This window comes from Cynara cardunculus (genome assembly GCF_001531365.2).
Source record: "Cynara cardunculus var. scolymus isolate 2C chromosome LG 16, CcrdV1, whole genome shotgun sequence".
Taxonomy (NCBI): Eukaryota; Viridiplantae; Streptophyta; class Magnoliopsida; order Asterales; family Asteraceae; genus Cynara; species Cynara cardunculus.
In genome coordinates this window covers 20,103,477-20,123,343 of record NC_037543.1, presented here as the reverse complement: position 1 = coordinate 20,123,343, position 19,867 = coordinate 20,103,477, and the positions used below count along the sequence as shown (strand labels likewise).

Here is a 19,867-nt window from a genome sequence, read left to right as displayed (position 1 = left end):
CCAAAATGAAAGTTTTGGAAGTACATTAACGAAAATATGAATCAAATTAAAATACATTATTTTTTCATACAATTTATCCATTATCCAATTAATAAAGGTAGGGAAAAACACATGTATAGCAAGGAGGACCACTAAGAGTAGAGTACTTCAAAAGCATATCCCTAGTCTAAACTACCACCCTTCCCCAATACGTCCATGTCTCTTATGTCCAACTACAATAGTTACAACCTCTTGAGATGTGACGTACTGGTTAAAAGCTAGGAAAATACAGTAAAAATCTCATATTTTCTTGTTCGAATCTAGGTGTTGGCAGAACTCTTGTGGTCATGGAGGTCCATCTGTGATGACTTCAAAGAATCGTTATTGCTTAGGGGATTGCTCAGGGTACAAAACTGGCCTGGGTACTCGGTTACTGAAAAATCACGCTGACTACAGATCTTCAAATCTAGTATGCCAATGGTGACCCATTATTTTTGCTAACATGTGTACCTTTAAAGTGGATCAAAGGTACACAAAGTCGTCTGATGTGTTTTTAACTGAATTCCACTGTTTCAAGTGAACATTCAAGTTCTTTTTGTTGATTTTTTTGTGGGATTTCTTTCATGATTTCACTTGATGTTCTTTGTATTTTCTAATATCTCAAAATACCCCTTTAACGATTAGTAGATGTAGCTTTAGTAGGTCCGCACCAGTAATATGCTACCTTAATTTTTAGGGGCCTTTACTCAAAAACTTACACGGTAAGAATCAACGCTCTTACCTTACCGGGAGAAGATTCTAGTCCATCAAACGATATTGTATGCAACAATTTACTCGGTAAACACTAACCAAGTAAAAGCAATCACTCCTATTTATTGGGTAAAACTCTAAGTCCTTACCATCGCTCTTACCGAATAAGATTTTCGGTTCTTGGTTTGTTAATCCAGTAAGCTAAGTGACTTAGTAAACGATTCGTTAACAACACCTTAACTTATATAAGATAAATTTGGTAAATTAAGGGGTGTTTGGGATTGTTTATTAAAAACAACTTATGTTTTTATTTTTATTTATAAAAATGCTTATCAACTTATATGATGTTAAATCATAGCTTTATAAAAAGTGTTTCGATTAGCTTATGGCGGTACCAAAACGTAATAAGTAAGTAACAAGTGTTTGGATTAGCTTATACATGTAAAAATTCCTCGTTATTAATAACACACTAAAATAAGTTAATAAGTTAAAAGATAGTAACTTATCAAAAACACCTTATTACCGATGCTAAACCGGTATCCAAACACTAAAAACTTCTTATTACAATTATCATCCTGAAATAAGTTAAAAAACACTTTAAGGGGGGTGTTTGGGATTGCTTATTTTAGGTGTTTTTTTGACTTATTTCAGTCTGACACCGATGATAAGCTAAATGCTAGTGTTTGGATGAGGAAAAATAAAACTGCTTATAMCGGTGCCAAACCGGCAATAAGCAGTTTTTGATAAGTTAATCCTTCATGACTTATGAAAAACTGCTTATTACCAGTTTAGCCCTGTTTTATTAATGTTTTTTAATTATTAATCTTATTGATATAAATTATTAATCTTATTGACATAAATTTTTGTCAAAGATATTATTATAAATGATGAAAAATAAATTTTTATATGTTAAAAAATCAAATAAGTTAATAAGTAATCCCAAACACTCCCGTAAGTCAATAATATGAAAGATTGTCCTTTTTGATCATTTTACATATATATAAGCAAAATTTACCAAATACTAAAAAATAACTTATCAGATTATTACTTTTTGGTACCGTTATAAACTAATACAAACATTTTTTACAAAACTCTGGTTTAATTCCACATAAATTAATAAACACTTATAAATTTTTTTTATTTTAAATAAGTAATTCCAAACCCTCCAAAGTAAGGTTTTTAAAATTAGCCATGCGATTTTTGTAGTAATTAAAAAAAACCCACGAAAATAAGGTGAGCATGTTATGTCTTTTTCACCGACTTACCATTAAACCAGTAGACTGCCTTCCTTCAAAGTTTAAACACCATCATGTACTGATTGTCTCATTAATTTCCCCCTTTTCTTCTCATCCACCGCAAAACTGGGTCCCGATTCTCCCCCTTTTTGTTTGAATTCCCGTACACAAGCATCAACGCTCTCTAGATAAAAGTGGTAACAGTGAAATCTTCAAAGTTTTCAGTATTTTCTGTGGTAATTTCATGAAGGTTTCTATGAATTAATCGCCGTCGACAGCGGTGGTGGTGTTGGATTTGAAGTTAGAGTGATGGCTTCGTTTAGAAATGGAAGGGGGACGGTGAAGGTGGAACGTGTTCAACCGACTGTTTCAGCGAATCTAAGACCACCGGCTTTCAAATCGAAGAATTCTAATGTACGACGTAGCAGTTCCGGTGCTGGTCTTAAGGATTTCGATGATTCTGGTGAGTTTTTAGAGTTCGTTTAACTTATTGTGATAACTTTGGTTTGGTTTTGGTTTTGGTTTTCGTGAATGCTGATGTTTTACACGATGATTTGATGTTCAGACGTTTGTTTTTAGATTTGCTTTAGTTCGATTTTGCTAAGCGGTTGTGATTATGTTTTAGAGTGAGATCGATGAACTGTTTGAGTAGGTAATGACTCGGTACGTTGTTGAAGAATCAGTGAGGTATCAATGTGTATAGCATATTAGATAATTGCTTAGCAGCATTGTAGTATTAGGACAATTAGCAGGCCTAGTAGCATTAAGTCACTTATTTACCTCTGTCCTTGGTTGGCATTGGTGCACTTATTAGCTAAGTTATTGGTTATCAGTTGTGAGACTGATGGAGCAGATTTGCTTCTGAAGAATGATTCCACTTCTGAGAAATAATTTTGTGTTATGATCACTGAAGTGTTATTTTAGTAGCACTGTGAAACTTTGTTGAAGCTGTTGCTAGTTAGGTATAGTAGCCATGATAATATTAATATACTGCATCCATGGTGAACTGAAGTTCTATATCTACCATTACTGGAAAGTCCAGGAGTCAAGGAAAATAACGACCTTTTCCCAAGATCAAAGCAAAAGGTTGTGTACAAGGATTTCCAGCTTAAACTCACAGCATTGGATGTAGGCCTACTGTCTCATGGGTGTAGGGATACCTTCAGATTTTCCTGGATAGAAACTGGGTAGCCTAGGCGTGTGGCTACTCTCTCATGGGTGTAGCGCTAGTTGTCTTCAGAACTGTTGGACAGAAGCTTGGGCAGCCTTGGCCATTGGGTACTCCTTGCAGTTGCAGGCATAGGGTTGCACTTGATTTTCAAACTAATTTTTTGATCAAAGTGGGTGCTTGGATGCAAGACATTTTCACAAATAATTGTGCCTTACAGGCTACACCTCCTTAATGATAATTTGCCATTTTGATCGAGATTATGCTATTTTCATTTCTGGCCAATAATATTTGTGGTTTTACATGTGAGATGCAGCTATTACCAATCTCTTGTTGAACTTCTTTCAAGTAGGAAAACATAAACTGAAAGCAAAATAATACACACATGGTATTTGCAACCAGTTTGAGATGAAATTCTGCGATGATTTTGTTGATTAAAATCTGGTTAATTGTTTCGCTGTTTGCATCTTAACATTACAGCAATATACTCTCTTTGCAGCAATATACTCTCTTTCTATCATACACAAACAATGTGAATCAGTATTCTGAACATTGTACTCGTAGTTTTGTTGCAAACTCATCATTGTACTTGCTGATTTGCAAAAAGGAAAAAAAGGATTCATGATTTTAGACATTTCCAGTGCTTTTTCTCCAACGAAATTACAAGTACGATGGTTAAATTTGTTCACTCTAACATACATGGTGTTTTCTTGCATTTTAGCGAACATAATGGTTAGTTAGCAAGGAAACTACAATGCCATGGTTAGGAAACTCAATTCTCTTCGGAAACAATGTGCTGAACAGAGTCTGAAGCTATTTGATGAATAAACAACACTATAGTTGAAACTGCAATAAGCTAAAACTTGGTATCATAGGAAGAAGAACATATAGTATGCCAAAAGTTTTAATGATCCAATTTGATTATTCATCTTACTTTTTAGATGATTTTGAATAGTGACCGGAATTTGAGATTTTTACCTTAGCTTGTAATGCATGTCAGGGTCTATAGAGGACGACTTTCTACACTTATGCAATTAAGCTCCGGTGGTGGAGGAGTATTTATTTCCAACCACCAACAATTCAACTTCAACAAGCCTTTTATCCCGACCTACTTGGGGCAGGCTAACCCACCAACAACAAAATTGTAAAAACTAATGTCTTGATTTGGCGTTGCAGTCTCTGGTCGAGTTCGAGTTGCTGTTAGATTGAGACCTCAAAATGCTGAGGAGATGGTGGCAGATGCTGATTTCGCCGATTGTGTGGAATTGCAACCAGAGGTGTGAGAGTTGTACTTATTACATTTTAGGATCGGAGGAACATCTAACTATATTCTCTCAATTAGAGTTTCGCCAATTATGTGATTACTTATGGTGGCACATTTTGATCTATCTCAGTTTAAACGGTTGAAACTTCGAAAGAACAATTGGGATTCTGATACCTATGAATTCGATGATGTGCTCACTGAGTCTGCATCACAGAAGCGTGTTTATGAAGTTGTTGCGAAACCTGTAGTGGAGGTGGGTGATGTAACCCTACTTTTTCCTATTCAAAGTCAAGTTTCAATGGCAAAGCTTGCACTTGAACTGCTAGTATATAATTACTTTTATATTATTGGTTATCAGTTATGGGATCAATCACTTATAATTACCTTTATATTATTTCATATACGCAATAAATTCTTACTACTTTCATGTTACTGTCTGACACTGATCTTCAACTGTATTTAAAGACCAAGAGTGCAAGTGTGGGAAGTAATTCAGTTGTTTATGAGTTTGAAAGACGTAAGAACCAATGTTGTTATTTATTTTCTCACTTCAAATAAGAGGAAGGTAGCAACATCAGCATTGTGGTGAGGTAAAATTGGATGGATAGGTTTTGAAACTGTAGCGGGTTGGTAGAAAATCACTTCCAATACAAAAAGAATTAATGTTTGCTAGATTGGAGAGAAAAGTTTCTTATCTCTGTGATTTAAGTGTTCACTTCAAATGTAAATTCAATCATTTCCATATATCTTCATTTATGATATGTTTTTTGTTTTGTTTTGTAAAGAATAACCTGGTAGGAGACATCTACAAGTTTTTAAGTCTACAACATTTATTCCTGGAGGACTAAGAGGATCTTAATTGTCATCATTATTAGGGATAAGAAGAAATCTACATCAACCACTAACGTTACCATCAAGTGCACCATTTTCTTTTGTTTTAAAGAAATAGTGTCATTACCAGGAGGGAAAATGTGCATTCTAACGTGTTTATTCTATAGAAAACCATAGTGGTGAAAAATTGGCGGTTGCTAGATTTGCCTGAGGGATAAATAGTCTTTCTAGCAACTTATCCAGCACATGTCTTGAATTCTTTTGACTATATTGTAGCAAATATACCATCAATGATCTTGAGCCCCCTGAACATTTCAGATTTGATGATACTTCTATCTACATATTAGAGTAGGTAAAATTCTCAATGAACGTGTTGATGTAAACTAATCACTTTCTCATGGTTGGAAATACAGAAAGAGAGAGAGAGAGAGAGAGAGAGAGCGAGGTGTGGGACTCTGGGTGGGTAGATCTTCATAGTATGATAAACTTCTGTAAGTAAGACAGCTGTAGGTATCTATCACTGTTCTATCATGCAGCTCTTGTATGTTAAAACTTGAACCTTTAGTAACTGATACGCCTCATGCATTTCAGAGTGTTCTAGATGGTTACAATGGGACAGTTATGGCTTATGGTCAAACCGGCACAGGGAAGACTTTTACTTTAGGACGATTGGGTGATGAAGATACATCAGCTCGTGGAATCATGGTCCGTGCAATGGAGGATATACTAGCTAATATATGCCGGGATTCTGATTCTGTCATGATCTCATACTTGCAGGTGCTTACATCCTTGCACATATATCGATTCTTGCGTGCAATTAATTGCCTACCGATTGAAACATTAAAAAAATGAGATTTAGGTTTCTACCTTTGATAGAACTTTTTGTTGAAATATCTGCAGCTTTACATGGAGACAATCCAAGACCTCCTAAATCCAACAAATGATAACATTTCAATTGTTGAAGATCCAAAAACTGGTGATGTTTCTGTACCAGCTGCAACTCTGGTAGATATACGAAGCCACCAGGATTTTATGGAGTTACTGCGGCTGGGGGAAGCTCATAGAGTCGCTGCTAACACGAAACTCAATACCGAGTCTTCTCGTAGTCATGCCATCCTCATGGTAAATGACTGAGCTGTGGTTTGTAGTTTCATGTGCCTACTCATTATGTGATTGTACCATCCATAACGAATTCGATAAATATTGCTTGCCAATTCTATACATTACTTCAGGTGCACATCAAGAGGTCTGTTACAGATATGGAGTCTGAAATCTCAAGCGAAAATGACCACACTCTTCACATGAGCAATACTTCTAAGCCACCTATTATTCGAAAAGGCAAATTAGTCGTTGTAGATCTTGCAGGCTCTGAGCGCGTTCACAAGTCAGGTGTGTATGCATAAAACTTTATGATGCATATTACTTGTCTTCTTGGATTCATATCTTCCGGAGGGAAGTTATTTTGACACCAAAGGCATATGACCTTTAATTTATATGTTCCCTGTTACTAATATGTGCTTCTAGATATCTCGTTGCCTTTCTAGGCAACATGTCCTAAAATCTATTGTAATGAGATCTCGTTGATTAATAGCAGTTTGTTTGAATCACTATCTCGTATGTAACGGTAAGATGCATCAAATAATGGCTTACTTTTTGATAGAGACATTTTGTAGTAGCATAGAGGAAGAGTATCGCTTCATGTGCTTCATTTTGGGAAGGGCCAGGGGGTATTGTCTTGGGCAGATGTATGGTGCAGACGTGTGCTTGACTTTATGTAGCTAATATATTAAGTCAGCTACCAAAGGGCCTTTGGCCTAGCGGTAACCTCACCAAAAGTGAGGAGGTGTGTGAGTTTATTTGTTGCATTTGCATATATAAATATTGTATACTTCAAAAAAAAAAAAAATAGGTCTGCTGGTTGGGGGTTCTTATCTTGATAGCTGCTGATTTTGTAATTATACAATTTCCTTTATCTCATTAACGAGACCATAAGTTAACATATCTTGCATCCACCAAGATTCTGTTTAATGCACAAACTAATATAGCGTGGTAGTTATCGTTCTGGTTTAAGAATCACATCCCTAATACTCTTCTTATGGTGATGATATTCTCAGCAAAAACTGCCAATCTAATTCACAAACTATATGCGTTCTGCATGTGCAGTTTCTATGCCTTTATTGGAAGTATGCTGTAGTTTCTCTATGAGTAATGCTGCCACAATGGTGCATCTGCCTGCTATGTAACTGAATATGTATGTGTATTCTTGATGCATTTGGTCAGAAGATACTCTGGCCATCGTTGGGAGTTTGAAATAATGTCTTGAACTATGTTTTCTGGAATAGTTGTTCATGGAAACTTTATTGGTTGACTGCTAGGTTTTTCTCATTATCAGCACCTGATGTTATATAGTTTTGATTTCCTACTTTGGGGGTTTTTTTTTCCTTCAGGCAGCGAGGGACACACATTAGAGGAAGCCAAGTCTATAAATCTTTCATTAAGTGCGTTAGGGAAGTGCATAAATGCTCTTGCAGAGAATAGCGCTCATGTACCTGTTAGAGATTCTAAGCTGACAAGGCTACTTAAAGATTCATTTGGAGGCCAGTTCTTCTGAATATGAGCAACTTATTTATTACTCTTTTTACTATGTCTTTGATTCTTTTAAACAAATTCACAACCCTGAGCAATACAAGCGTCGTGTTGCTAGGTGAAGTAGTAGAATGCTGCACCACTGCCTATGAGTGGCCGGCTCATTCTTCAGAGATGGTGGCATTATGTTTGACATGATCCTGAACTGCTTGTACTATTCTATTTGCAGGCACTGCAAGAACATCATTAATTGTAACTGTTGGCCCATCTCCACGCCATCGTGCAGAAACTGCAAGTACTATATTGTTTGGACAAAGGGTGAGCAACAAGCTTTTGAAGGCCTTATATTAAAAAAACAAACAGTTTTCCCTGTTTGCTCACTACTTTTTGCTTAAAGATGACCATTTGCTGAAACATTGGCTGATATCTATATAGTAGAATCATCATGCATCAGGTCCCAATTATTTCAAAAATGGTGTCCGAGTTTACATTTTCCCGTACTCTTCATTTTAGTTTTTTGGGTTATGCATATTTCTAATGGAGAGCCTTGGCCAAACCTACATGTACTCTGTCTCATTTGTGTCTGTTCACGTTTAAAGTTATAGAAGTAGCCTCTCTGGTGTAGAGTGTGTGGCTAAATGCATCAGACCCTAAAATGGTATCCTACAATAAGGGGATACTTTTGCATTGGCCCAGTTTTGTCTATTATAAATGTTCTGTAGGTGGGAGTTACTTTCTTTTTATCTCTAAAGTAAATAGTTAGTTTTGTCATTTTCAATCTACCCCAGGCTATGAAGGTGGAGAACATGTTGAAAATCAAGGAGGAATTTGATTACAAAAGTTTGTGTAAAAGGCTCGAGACACGGATTGACAAACTCATCGCAGAAAATGAAAGACAACAGAAAGCATTCGAGGATGAGATTGAGAGGACAACAATAGAAGCACAAAAGCGTGTTTCTGAGGCTGAAATTAATTATACAAAAGCTTTGGAGGTTAGCTTGGAGATGTGTGTTTATAATCAACTTTTTCCTCGCAATAAATTCAATTGTACCTTCAAATAGTGGTATAAATAAATATGCTTCATTCAGAAGTGAAGAGTTCTGTTGAAAACTCAGTGCCCCTAGTGATGTGGGTCTATTACACCAACACTTCATCTGTTTTGTCTGTTACTTTCTCCAAGCATTCTGGCTACCCCTAAAATGTTGTATGTTGTTGTAGAGGGAGAAAATGAAATGTCAAATGGACTACATGGAATCAATTAAGAAGCTTGAGGAGAAGTGGATGACCAATCAACCAAAACATAGAACTAATGGCTTGGTTAATGGCAGTCATGGTGGAGAGGTAATCATAATCTGATTTAATGTATCAACATGTTTGTTCTCTCTCTTTTCTTCCAACAATTCGCAAGAGATGGTAATCAATTTGAATATTAACTAACCTAAGAGGATTTAATCTCATAGCAATGCAGTTCTGATAAGTTCAGGATCCATAGAATCATAGTTCTACAGAACTCAAGTTCCATGCATTCCAATGGACCTCAAATTTTAGTGTTTTATGCGTGTGAAGGATGATATGCTACTCCATTGAGAAGAGTATGATTGCTTCTTGGTGTCAATCACATTATATTTTGATTAGAAATCTACTTTTGGTCCTCCATTACTAACTGAGATCGTGTTATTTTTTGACTTGGAATAAGTTTAATGGAGGATTTTGTGTTGGTATTGAATTGCTGTTTCTATTTATGCTCGTTTATCACCAAATTGATTACATGTTAATAATACTGTTTTTGTTGTTTGTTGTTCTTGTTGCATGGAGTAAACAATCAGTATATAGTACATGTACATGGTTTTGTTGATGTCACCACTCACCACAGCACTTGAGGGCACATTATGTATGTTCATCTTCTGTTTCTAGTACCTGATTTTTCTTCTGCAAGAAAGGTTAGGGATCTGTTACTTGAGAATTAAACTGAGACGAAGGAAGAGGGGGAAGAAGGTTATTCATATAAGCTATTGCAACATGCGTTTGCAGATAATCCTCTTTTCTCCTTTATTTCTTCAATACATTCTCAGAAGAAGCTCTTCAACTATTTATTATCTGGAATTAATATCTATTGGAATTATAGTCATAGCTGCTGATTTTGAGTTGTATGATCCTGATTTGATGCCTTGTTGTAATCATGTGCCCCATGTTTTCACCTTATTTGTGTGCACTCTTCTGGTCACTTCCATAGTAGGCTGGTTTACTAGCTTTTCCATAAAACCCATCATTTTTCATCACAATATTCTTTCATCACCTTCACCCTCTATAAAAACCAGGGTAACAATCAAGTCAATGAAGATGCTACAGAGTTAAAGAAAATGCTTCAGAAGGAAATTACCTTAAGGAAACGGGCTGAAGAAGAGATCCACAACCTTAGGAATTCACAACTTCTCCCTATAGAGGTTTGGATTTTCTGATATCTAACTAGGATAAGCATTATCTGCATCTCATATTATCTTCAAATTCTGTTTACTGGAATAGGTATTACATCACATATTATCCTCATGGACTAGGCAGGTGTAAATGCTGATATCATAAAGCTTCAGAATTTACTGGATGATGAGACTCGTCAGAAACATAAACTAGAAGAGGAAGTTTTGCTGTTACAAAGCAGATTGTCACAGCTGACTTTCAGTTCTAGTCAGGTAAGTGGCTACTGGCTATACCGAGGAAACATGCTTTTTATACACGTTAAAATATCGATAATCCTTTCAGATTATATGTCACGGTGAATCTACTTCTCATAAATGGGGGCATTACTAATGAGGGGAATGTTGGGGATGACTTCTAATATTATATGGAAAGTGTTACTATTTTCCTTGAGTAGCGTGTATATGAACAAGGTGTCTATTTGAAGTTGGCTGGAGTGCAAGCTTATTTATCTGTGTGCATATATAGACACATGATCATTCCCATCTTGGACTTTGCTAGATCTAAGGCATTCAAACACAATCATTCCATTTTGGACTCGTATACACTGTATGACCCAAATGTTACACACTGAAGAGTTCTAAAAGGCTTGGGATATCATCTCTAAATCGACTGAAAGGAATATCATCTGATATATCTTTTCAACTTTATATTGCCTTCCCTTCAACTACAGATTATAACAGGGGTATACACCTGGAAACACACTACAACCCATTCATGTAACCATGATCATTCCATCTTGGACTTTTCTATACCCACATGTCTCATGCTCTGAAGTTCTGGAATGATAGGATATATTATTTATTCTATGGCACAACCTTTTGAAAGGCTTTTATGTAGTTCCTCATACCTTTAATATATTGCATTGTACTTATTTCTTTTTATGCTATATACAATGAACTAGTCTTACTTTTTCTTTAGAAAAAAATTGTCGTTCCAATTTCCTTTTAACTTTTTCCTAACTTCTAGAAGCTCTTAGGTCAAATTTTTTTTACACACACCTTTTCCTAACCCAGGGGTCCTCACGAAAATAGCCGCTCTACTTTTTGGGGTAGAGGACATGATTACTTACATCTCCCCCAAGACCTTACCTCCGAGAGGAATATGTTGGGCTCGTTTAGTTTTTAATCTGTTTACTTAGGAACAACTCTGAAACATAAATACTTTGAAATAGCATTTAGCAGGTGTGCAGCAATCATTTGTTATTGCTGAACCCTGCCTTATTCTCCCGATATCGGAAATAGCAGCTGCAAATGGTAGTATTGTTCTACAGATGAGTGTTTCTAACATCAAAGCATCTCTACAAGAGCAGTCTTGGCCCTAAGGTGGAAAAAATGCATCCATAAAAAACGCTGGATGCATAAATCATCATACAGTTACAACGTATAGAGCATCAGTAGTAAGGGTAACACACAGATTTAGCTTTTCCTCTGTGTCTAGTACATCCACATTACATGGTGGCTGGTAGCCAATATAAGCATATTTAGGTATATCATCTGAATACCGCACTACTGGAAAGAAACTGCTTCATCGTGAGCTATAGTTGCTTTCCAGGTCAACCAGTACAAGTGGAGGCCTTCCATGTGTGAGTATTCAGATAATATTCTCTTGAGTGAGAAGAATGAATATCTATATTCTGTACTGTTAAAGTTGCAGATGGTCTATCACCAAAATCCATCATAGGGGTACTATTCAGGAAGAGCATTAAGTTAAATGCTGTCATCTTAAGACCTACCCATGCTGGATGCATCATAGATTACATCCTGTCTGAAGGACGCCACACCAAAGTAAAGCAACCTTTGGCCATTGCTGGTGGTCTGCTGAATATAAGTATTAGCTATTTTTCTTCAGGTTTAAAACTAAGCCAAGGACTTGTACAAATGGTGATGTAAGAATGTGTAACTTCCAATGATGCCTTTCTCCTAACCCTTGATGAACATTTCTTCCCTAGGGGTTTAAAGCGTCAGTTTTATTCAGTTATGCTTTGATGTCTAATGTGATACGGAGGGAATCTGTCTTTTCAAGCAATGCCCTGTATGTTCTGTATCTGTACCACCCATGGATACTCTCCATGTACGATGATACTCTGAGAATTTTTGTGGGGAAATACAAATAATCGTCATTCAGATGTGTATGATCTCTGTATGTGTGTGTATATATCTATGTGAGTGTGAACTCGGTTCATGGGTCAAAGACATCGCCTTTCTTGAGGTACATACCAGGAACATTCGAGATTCTGAAGGATTACACAGGAAAGATTTTTTTTGCCTCTTATCCCTAGGAGGTCTTCCATCCTGGTCAGAGAATTGTCTCAAGAGAACCCCGCTAAGTTTTTATTTTTGCCCCAATTACAAGAAAAACATCAAGGAAGAGAAGACGGGGAGTCTATTGTATTTAGATTCCATGATTCCAACATCTTGGGACTTATAGTTTTTCTGGGTGCCCCGAAATTCTACAAGGTGTTGAGAAAAAGTTTAAAGTAGCTGAATTTAGGATTGGCATGATGACAAAATTTCGTTGATCCATACATGTATCTTTTACTTGATCAATGGTAGGATCCTACAACTATCAATAAAACATAACATCACAATTATCTTTTATAATCAAAGAGCTGATGACAGCATATTTAGCAGGGATGTTTAGCGCTTTGGTTTCCAAATAACAAAAATCAGCATTTTCTTCACAGTTTTTTTATTTTATTCAATAACAGTGCCATGTATAATGAAAAATGCTAGATCAGATGAGTTTTTACTTGCTACAAAAAGCAATCATATGCCTTATCCAACCAATTTCAGATTTGAAGCCTGTTCCTATTTTCACTTCCAGATACAACAGAAAAAGTTGGTTAGACATTGGTTGGCATTGTCATATAGGTCATCTTATACCATTGAATATTTGAATGTTTATTTGAGCTTTTAAGATCAGCATTGCTTTAAGATTCCCCATGTTGACATCTGCAATCTTCTCTAGTCTTCACTCTACAGGCTGTTTTTGTTTTATAGCATAAGGGGATGTGAAATAAAGAGAATTCCTTTCTTAGAATTATATTGGATTCTACCTAATTTCTTATTCTTCCACTCTCAATTTTTCATTGTTTCAGCCTAGATATTCACAACTTGACGATCAAGGCAATGGAGAAAGAACATCGATAACGAATCTTCATGAACATGGTATGCAGGATTTGCACTTGTTGCTTCAAAAAACTGGCTTACGTTTCTCTAACTTTGTTCTCTCTTTCGAATATTACAGTTGGATTGCAAAAGATCTTGTCTTTGCTAGAGTCAGAAGATGCTAATGTACGTTTGCATGCAGTGAAGGTGGTGGCCAACCTAGCAGCTGAAGGTAATTTTTTCCTGAAACCTTCTTATCAAACATACATCTTCTAATTATTACATAGGCAACATAAAGTTCTTGCACTTCCATTTTAAGGTTATTCTAGAGTTCAAAATGTTGTTTTATACAGTCAGCTGGTTACTTTGTTATGAATCAGGTGACACTGATTGTCTATCATTTTGTTTCACCTGACATGTACAAATAAGTGGCTAAATATGGAGTGCTGATACCAATTAAGAAGGTTCCACCTGAATCTATTTGAAATGTTGAACGCAACCGAGTTTTCTTGATGTAGGTCTGAAGGGTAAAATGGAAAAAGAAGTGCATGATGTATGATGTTTCTGATCATCGTCATTGCATTATTACATTGCTTCAAATGAATTATTTGTTGTAGGTTATATATCTACACAGTACTTTCGGAACTATGATCAAGCACGTTCAAACAACAGATTCAAGTGTAAATTCAATTGCTTATATCTAAAGTTTTATAAAATTCGAGCTATGTAATGTGATATGCAGATACAAATCAGGAAAGAATAGTTGAAGCTGGTGGTCTCTCATCACTACTGGCGCTCCTTAGAAGTAGAAGCTTTGACGAAACCATTTGCAGAATAGCAGCTGGTGCTATTGCAAATCTTGCAATGAATGGTCTCTCTTCTTTTTTTCTCTGTGCTATCAATCTATATATACACATACACAGGTTGGTTTAAATGGAAACAGCAAAAAGGTTGGAAAAGTGGAAACAGATCTCATTATGCCAAAACACGAGCATTTAATTATCTTTAATTAAAAAGTGGTTATAAATTTATTTTTAAAACGAAAAGAACCCTCCCCCTTTCCTTCTTAATCGAAAATAGGCGAAATATGATCAAAATTCGAGCCAAACAAATTATACCCAAAAAATGAGCATTTAATCATCTTTAATTTGACATCGATATTGTTATATTTTTTCATCCGTTTTTGTGTTTCCATGAATTCAATTTTTTTGCTGTTTCCATTTGAGCCCTCTCCCATACACATTGGTGCAAATATATATTAATTTATTCTGGTGGGCAGTTATTTGGTCTGAAGCCTGGAGAGATAGGGTGTGGTTGTTTATGTATACACTTGATTTCTTTTGACCATTTCCATAATGTTTATGGTAATCTTCATTTTTAATTTATGTGGTTAATGCAGAAGCTAATCAAGAACTTATAATGGCTCAAGGCGGAATTAGTCTGTTGGCAGTGACTGCAGCTGATGCTGAGGATCCACAGACTCTACGAATGGTAGCTGGAGCTATAGCCAATCTATGTGGAAACGGTAGTGCTAATGTTTTCTCACCTTCGTTATTATTGGTTTCTTCATTGGCTAACATAATTCACAAGATATTGCTACTGTAGACGTGACTCTGATTACCCTAACTTATTTCTTGCTCTATTCTAATTAAATATATCTATCTTAATTGGCGGTCTGATTACTTTGATGCATAATCCATGTAATCTAGTTAACAGTAAGAAACATTTAGTGTATATAGAATATGCTGCCCAAAGAAAATGCTAACAGGTATGAAATTTCCCCGAATTTAACTTTATATAAACCATCCTTCCATTACAAAGATAGATATGCATCATCATTGTGATTTCTAACCTACTACAAATTCTTATGACCCATGCTACAGTTTATATTGTAATATATTCCCTGCGTCCCAAAATAAATGCCCACAATAAAGAAGGCAACAGTTTTATATATATGTAATTATTACACTTCTTAATTTACTAAATGGCAGTTTTATCCTTAATAATTGAGGGAGTAATAAAGTTTCTTCATGATATATTACCAGAAGTCCGTCCTCTTTCCCAATTGAGGGAGTAATGAATTTATCCATTTTATAATTAAGAGCGGAATTCAAAGTAAGCACTTATTTTGGAAGTGTACACTTATTCTGGGACAGACTAAACTAGAAATGTGGACACTTGTATATATAGAGGGAGGATAAGTTGAGAATGCTAACTATTTAAGAGAATACGAGAACGGCCAAATAACGTGCAAAATCACATGTGATTTTACATTAACGGCCAAAAAGGTGTGCCGGCAACCCTATGGCAAAGTCGTGTGAATCACATGTGATTTTGTATTGTACATGATGTTAGTGTAAAATCACATGTGATTCAATCGCTATCTTATTCTCTTATATAGGTACGGTTTTTGTTTGAACCTGACTCTCTCTCTCTGTCTATATATATTTCTGAAGTTTAAGGTTCTTACCAACTCTATTATCTATAAAAAGGTTGGAATTTGAATAAAATTGGGAGTTGGTAAGTAACATGTCTGATTCATATAAGTTGAAACACTGGGATGTTTTGTTTGGTTATGTCATGCAACATAGTTAAACCTTCCTTCAGAAAGATATTTGCATCAAACTCTGTTTATGGAAAAGACAGTTCGAGTCAAAAATAGTTCTGAGAATGTAGAGATGCAATAACTATTTTTTACTCCCTCCATCCCAAAATAAATGTCCATATTTCTATTCTAGTTCGTCTCAAAACAAGTGCCCACTTTCAAAGCGAGCGTCTACTTTCCAATCCTACCCGTTTAATTATGAGATGGAGAAATTCATTATTCCCTCTATTATTAAGGGTAAAATCGTCATTTGGTTAGTGAAGAACTGTAATGTGTACACATTTCTAGAACTATGTACCTTTTTAATTCTGGACATTTTCGGGACGGAGGGAGTATATGCCAGGTGAAGCACAAACGTATGCAAACCTCATTTCTAATGTCCTTGATGTATTGAGTTGCTACTTTACAGATAAACTTCAAGCTCGGTTGCGATCTGAAGGTGGAATCAAGGCTTTGCTTGGAATGGTTAGGTCTAGACATCCAGACGTTCTTTCTCAAGTTGCACGTGGAGTTGCAAATTTTGCAAAATGCGAGTCACGAACTTCTAGCAAAGGCAAGTCCCTCATCAGCTGCTTGGTACTTTTTATTTGCAAATCCTTGATCATTAGATTGGCAAGATATACTCTCTTTGTCACATGAAATTTGCATGCATGACTTGGCACATTGTTCAAAGGAAAATGCTTGTCTATTTATCAAATTTCTAAAATACCCTTCAATAGAAACAGATAAAGGAGTCTCGTTACCCATCTCAATACTGTTAGTTTATCTGTGATGATGGACAAATATGCAATTTTAACTCGGATTCTTTCTAGAAGAGGAAATGTTGCAGTTTTCGTGTGATATTTCAGAAAGAAAAATGTTGTAATCCCTCCGTCATAAAACAAGTGCCCACGTTTCTATTTTAGTTTGTCCCAAAATAAGTGTCCACTTTCAAAATAAGGGCTACCTTTCCAATTCTACCTTGATTGTAAGATGGGGAAATCCGTTACTTCCTCTATTATTAAGGGTAAAATTGTAATTTAGTTAATTAAAGTGCAATAATTACACATTTCAAAAAACTCTGTGCCTTATTGATTGTGGGCATTTATTTTATGACACGAATGAAGTACTTAAAAAACCATCTTGTTAGATTTTTGGGTAATAGAACCGCTGTTTTGTATCTTTTTGCATTTCACATGTTTTAACTTGTTTGCTTCGGTTGTCTAACCATCCAACAAAGAAAGAATGAAAAAACTATTCAGACATATATATGCAGTTAAGACAAAGGAATGATCACTACTAACTTTGTATTTTGTGGGTTGTTTTCTTTTATTTATAATGTTGAAACCTATTGCATCATACTAAAAGTTCCACTGATTTTACTGTTCTAGGGAACAAAAATAGCCGGTCTCTATTGATAGAAGATGGGGCACTTCCTTGGATTGTGCAAAACGCCAACAACGATGCATCAATAATTAGACGCCACATTGAGCTTGCACTCTGCCATTTGGCACAACATGGTAAGTATATTTCTTACATCTGTTACATTACATTTTACTAGTGTTTTCTCATAGCGTAGAAAGTCATCCGATCCACTTAGAACCGACCAACTATAATTGGATTGGATCTAAAATTTCAACATTCAATTTGGATATGCCGGTTCTTGGATGGCAATCCAAAATCCAATAAAACTGAACTGGATCCAATCCAGTTATCATCCAAGTAATATATATATATATAATTAATAATATATCATGATATTGTTTTTAGTTGATATTTGTATGTAGTGTCGTTTAAGAAGTTAGGAAAATATATGAATTAATGGTTGAAATGGTGGGTTAATTGGTTGAAAATTGGATCAATATCTTCGATGTATCCAATCCTATCCAATGTATAAGCAATAGTATTATCCAATGGATGAACCCAATCAGATCTGATCATCCATTGGTTTGGATTGGGTCGGTTGTCCAATGTTAATTGGATTGGATCGTATTCGATCCGTCTAAATTCATTGGATTTCAACCGATGAACACCCCTAGATTCGCTTCAAGAAACAGAAAACGTAAGTGAAGATTGGATTAAAAAAGCAAAAGGGATAATGGCATAATGAAAATATATGCTTTTAAGTTACAAACTACGTATTTATAGAATGAAACAAATAAATATGGTTAGACAAACCTCTTAATTGCCTGAAAAAAAGCTATTGCTGCAATCTTAGACGATGCGAATAACTTGGATTTTTAACATTTATCTCAATGACCCGATCCTCTGACTATCTTGGTCAAGAAGGTCGGGAGTAATCCATCACTTTTTATCGTACTCCCTCCGTCCCAAAATAAATGTCCATGATGAAAAAGGCATACAGTTCTAAAAATGTATAATTATCACACTTTTAATTAACTAAATGTTGTTTTAGCTATATTTGTAGAGGGATGGCTGATCTAGAGTAGCTGGTATTTTGGTACGTTTAGATTGGACATGACAAAACAAAACCAAACTTGTCCCACATTCGTTGTGAAACTGGACCAAGTCGGACAAAAATGCATTTTTTTGTCTCATCAAAATAGGTGGAACAAAAATCAGGGAGATTCGACAAGATTGGTAAATTACTAAAGTACCCATGTCAACTTAAAATCTTACAACCTTACATATTCTCTTTTTTTTTTTCTGGGTAAAGGGGATGGAACCCGAGGAAAACATGAAATAAACCTTGCACAACTCTTTTACCTGCCGACCTCGCTCTTGTCGTCTTGTCCAGTCTGCGTACCACACCCTGAACAAACTGAAAATGACGAATCATTCCACCATCACAATGGCAAGCAGTAAATGTTCACGTTTTGTTCGTTTTTCTTCTCATTTTTCATTTGTAGGTTAATCCATTACCGTCACATCCTGAAAACGAAAAGCAAAATGAATATCGTTTTTTGCTTTAATTTTGTAACGAAAGTATTTCTGTTTGTTGGTCGTTGAGAAACTAACAGTATTTGTTCTAAATTTGCGGTCTCAGAAGTAAACGCAAAAGACATGGTGAGCGGAGGTGCCCTGTGGGAACTGGTTCGTATCTCGCGTGATTGTTCCCGAGATGACATACGTGCTCTTGCTTGCCGAACGTTGACTTCTAGTCAAATCTTCTCGTCCGAACTACGACGCTTACGAGTAGAGATCTAAATCAGCACATTGAATCAGGTCCGCAAACCACTTTCTTTGCTCAGTATTCTTAGAATGGCTTGTCTAACTTGCTCAATCTATGATCTGCTTTTGTTGTAGTTTAACAAAACGACCCACCATAATTTTGTTTGGCCATTCATTCCCACTTCATTGTGGTTGCCCCCGGTTTATAGAGAATAATAAATGTCGGTTTTTAGAAGATTCGTATGCGATTAATTGGTCCGTAAATGGTTGGATAAATCGTATTAAAATAAAACCAACTTAAAGCCGTTTATGAAACGCTTGCCGGGTCACGGTGTAAGTGCTTATTGGCAAAAGTGACCATCCTCACTTACGTTTAAAAAAAGATTTAAAGGAAATAAAGAAATTATATCCGGTCGAACGTAATCGGTTTCAGATAGATCTTTTTAAAACAGAGAAAATAAAAATTTTATCAGCTATTTTGCTTCATTAGATTCTTTATAAAGAAAACTTCACGTTTAAGGAATTTCTTCACATTCAATATTGAAGAAAGACAGAAATGATCGTTTAATTCTTTTTCATTAATGTCATTGAATATATTATTTTATTACTGGAAGGATACTTGTGCAATGCAACGAGATATATCTTAATTTTATTATTTTATTTTATTTTTTATCTCAGTCGATGTTGTAATATGGTCTTATGTGATTTTTAAAAAAATGATGATATTTTTATTTTTGAATAAAATATAAAAAATGA

General features: G+C 35.6%; 1 protein-coding gene across 2 annotated transcripts; it reads left to right on the top strand.

The window, feature by feature from the left end:
• The first annotated feature begins 2,053 nt into the window (after positions 1-2,053).
• On the top strand, positions 2,054-19,657 carry LOC112528934 (kinesin-like protein KIN-UB). 2 transcript variants are annotated; one of them, XM_025139981.1, is made up of 20 exons: positions 2,054-2,427; positions 4,309-4,409; positions 4,527-4,649; positions 5,819-6,004; positions 6,128-6,349; positions 6,460-6,616; positions 7,675-7,824; positions 8,043-8,131; positions 8,602-8,805; positions 9,032-9,154; positions 10,132-10,257; positions 10,369-10,500; positions 13,386-13,455; positions 13,535-13,627; positions 14,138-14,266; positions 14,795-14,920; positions 16,410-16,553; positions 17,371-17,499; positions 18,987-19,165; positions 19,247-19,657. In XM_025139981.1, the coding sequence occupies exons 1-19, from the start codon at positions 2,274-2,276 to the stop codon at positions 19,145-19,147; spliced, it is 2,619 nt and encodes an 872-aa protein (XP_024995749.1). In that variant the 5' UTR covers positions 2,054-2,273; the 3' UTR covers positions 19,148-19,165; positions 19,247-19,657. The 2 variants fall into 2 exon arrangements, with proteins under 2 accessions (XP_024995749.1, XP_024995748.1); XM_025139980.1 differs by having other exon boundaries at positions 2,055-2,161; positions 2,243-2,427; positions 18,987-19,657.
• The last annotated feature ends 210 nt before the right edge of the window (positions 19,658-19,867 follow it).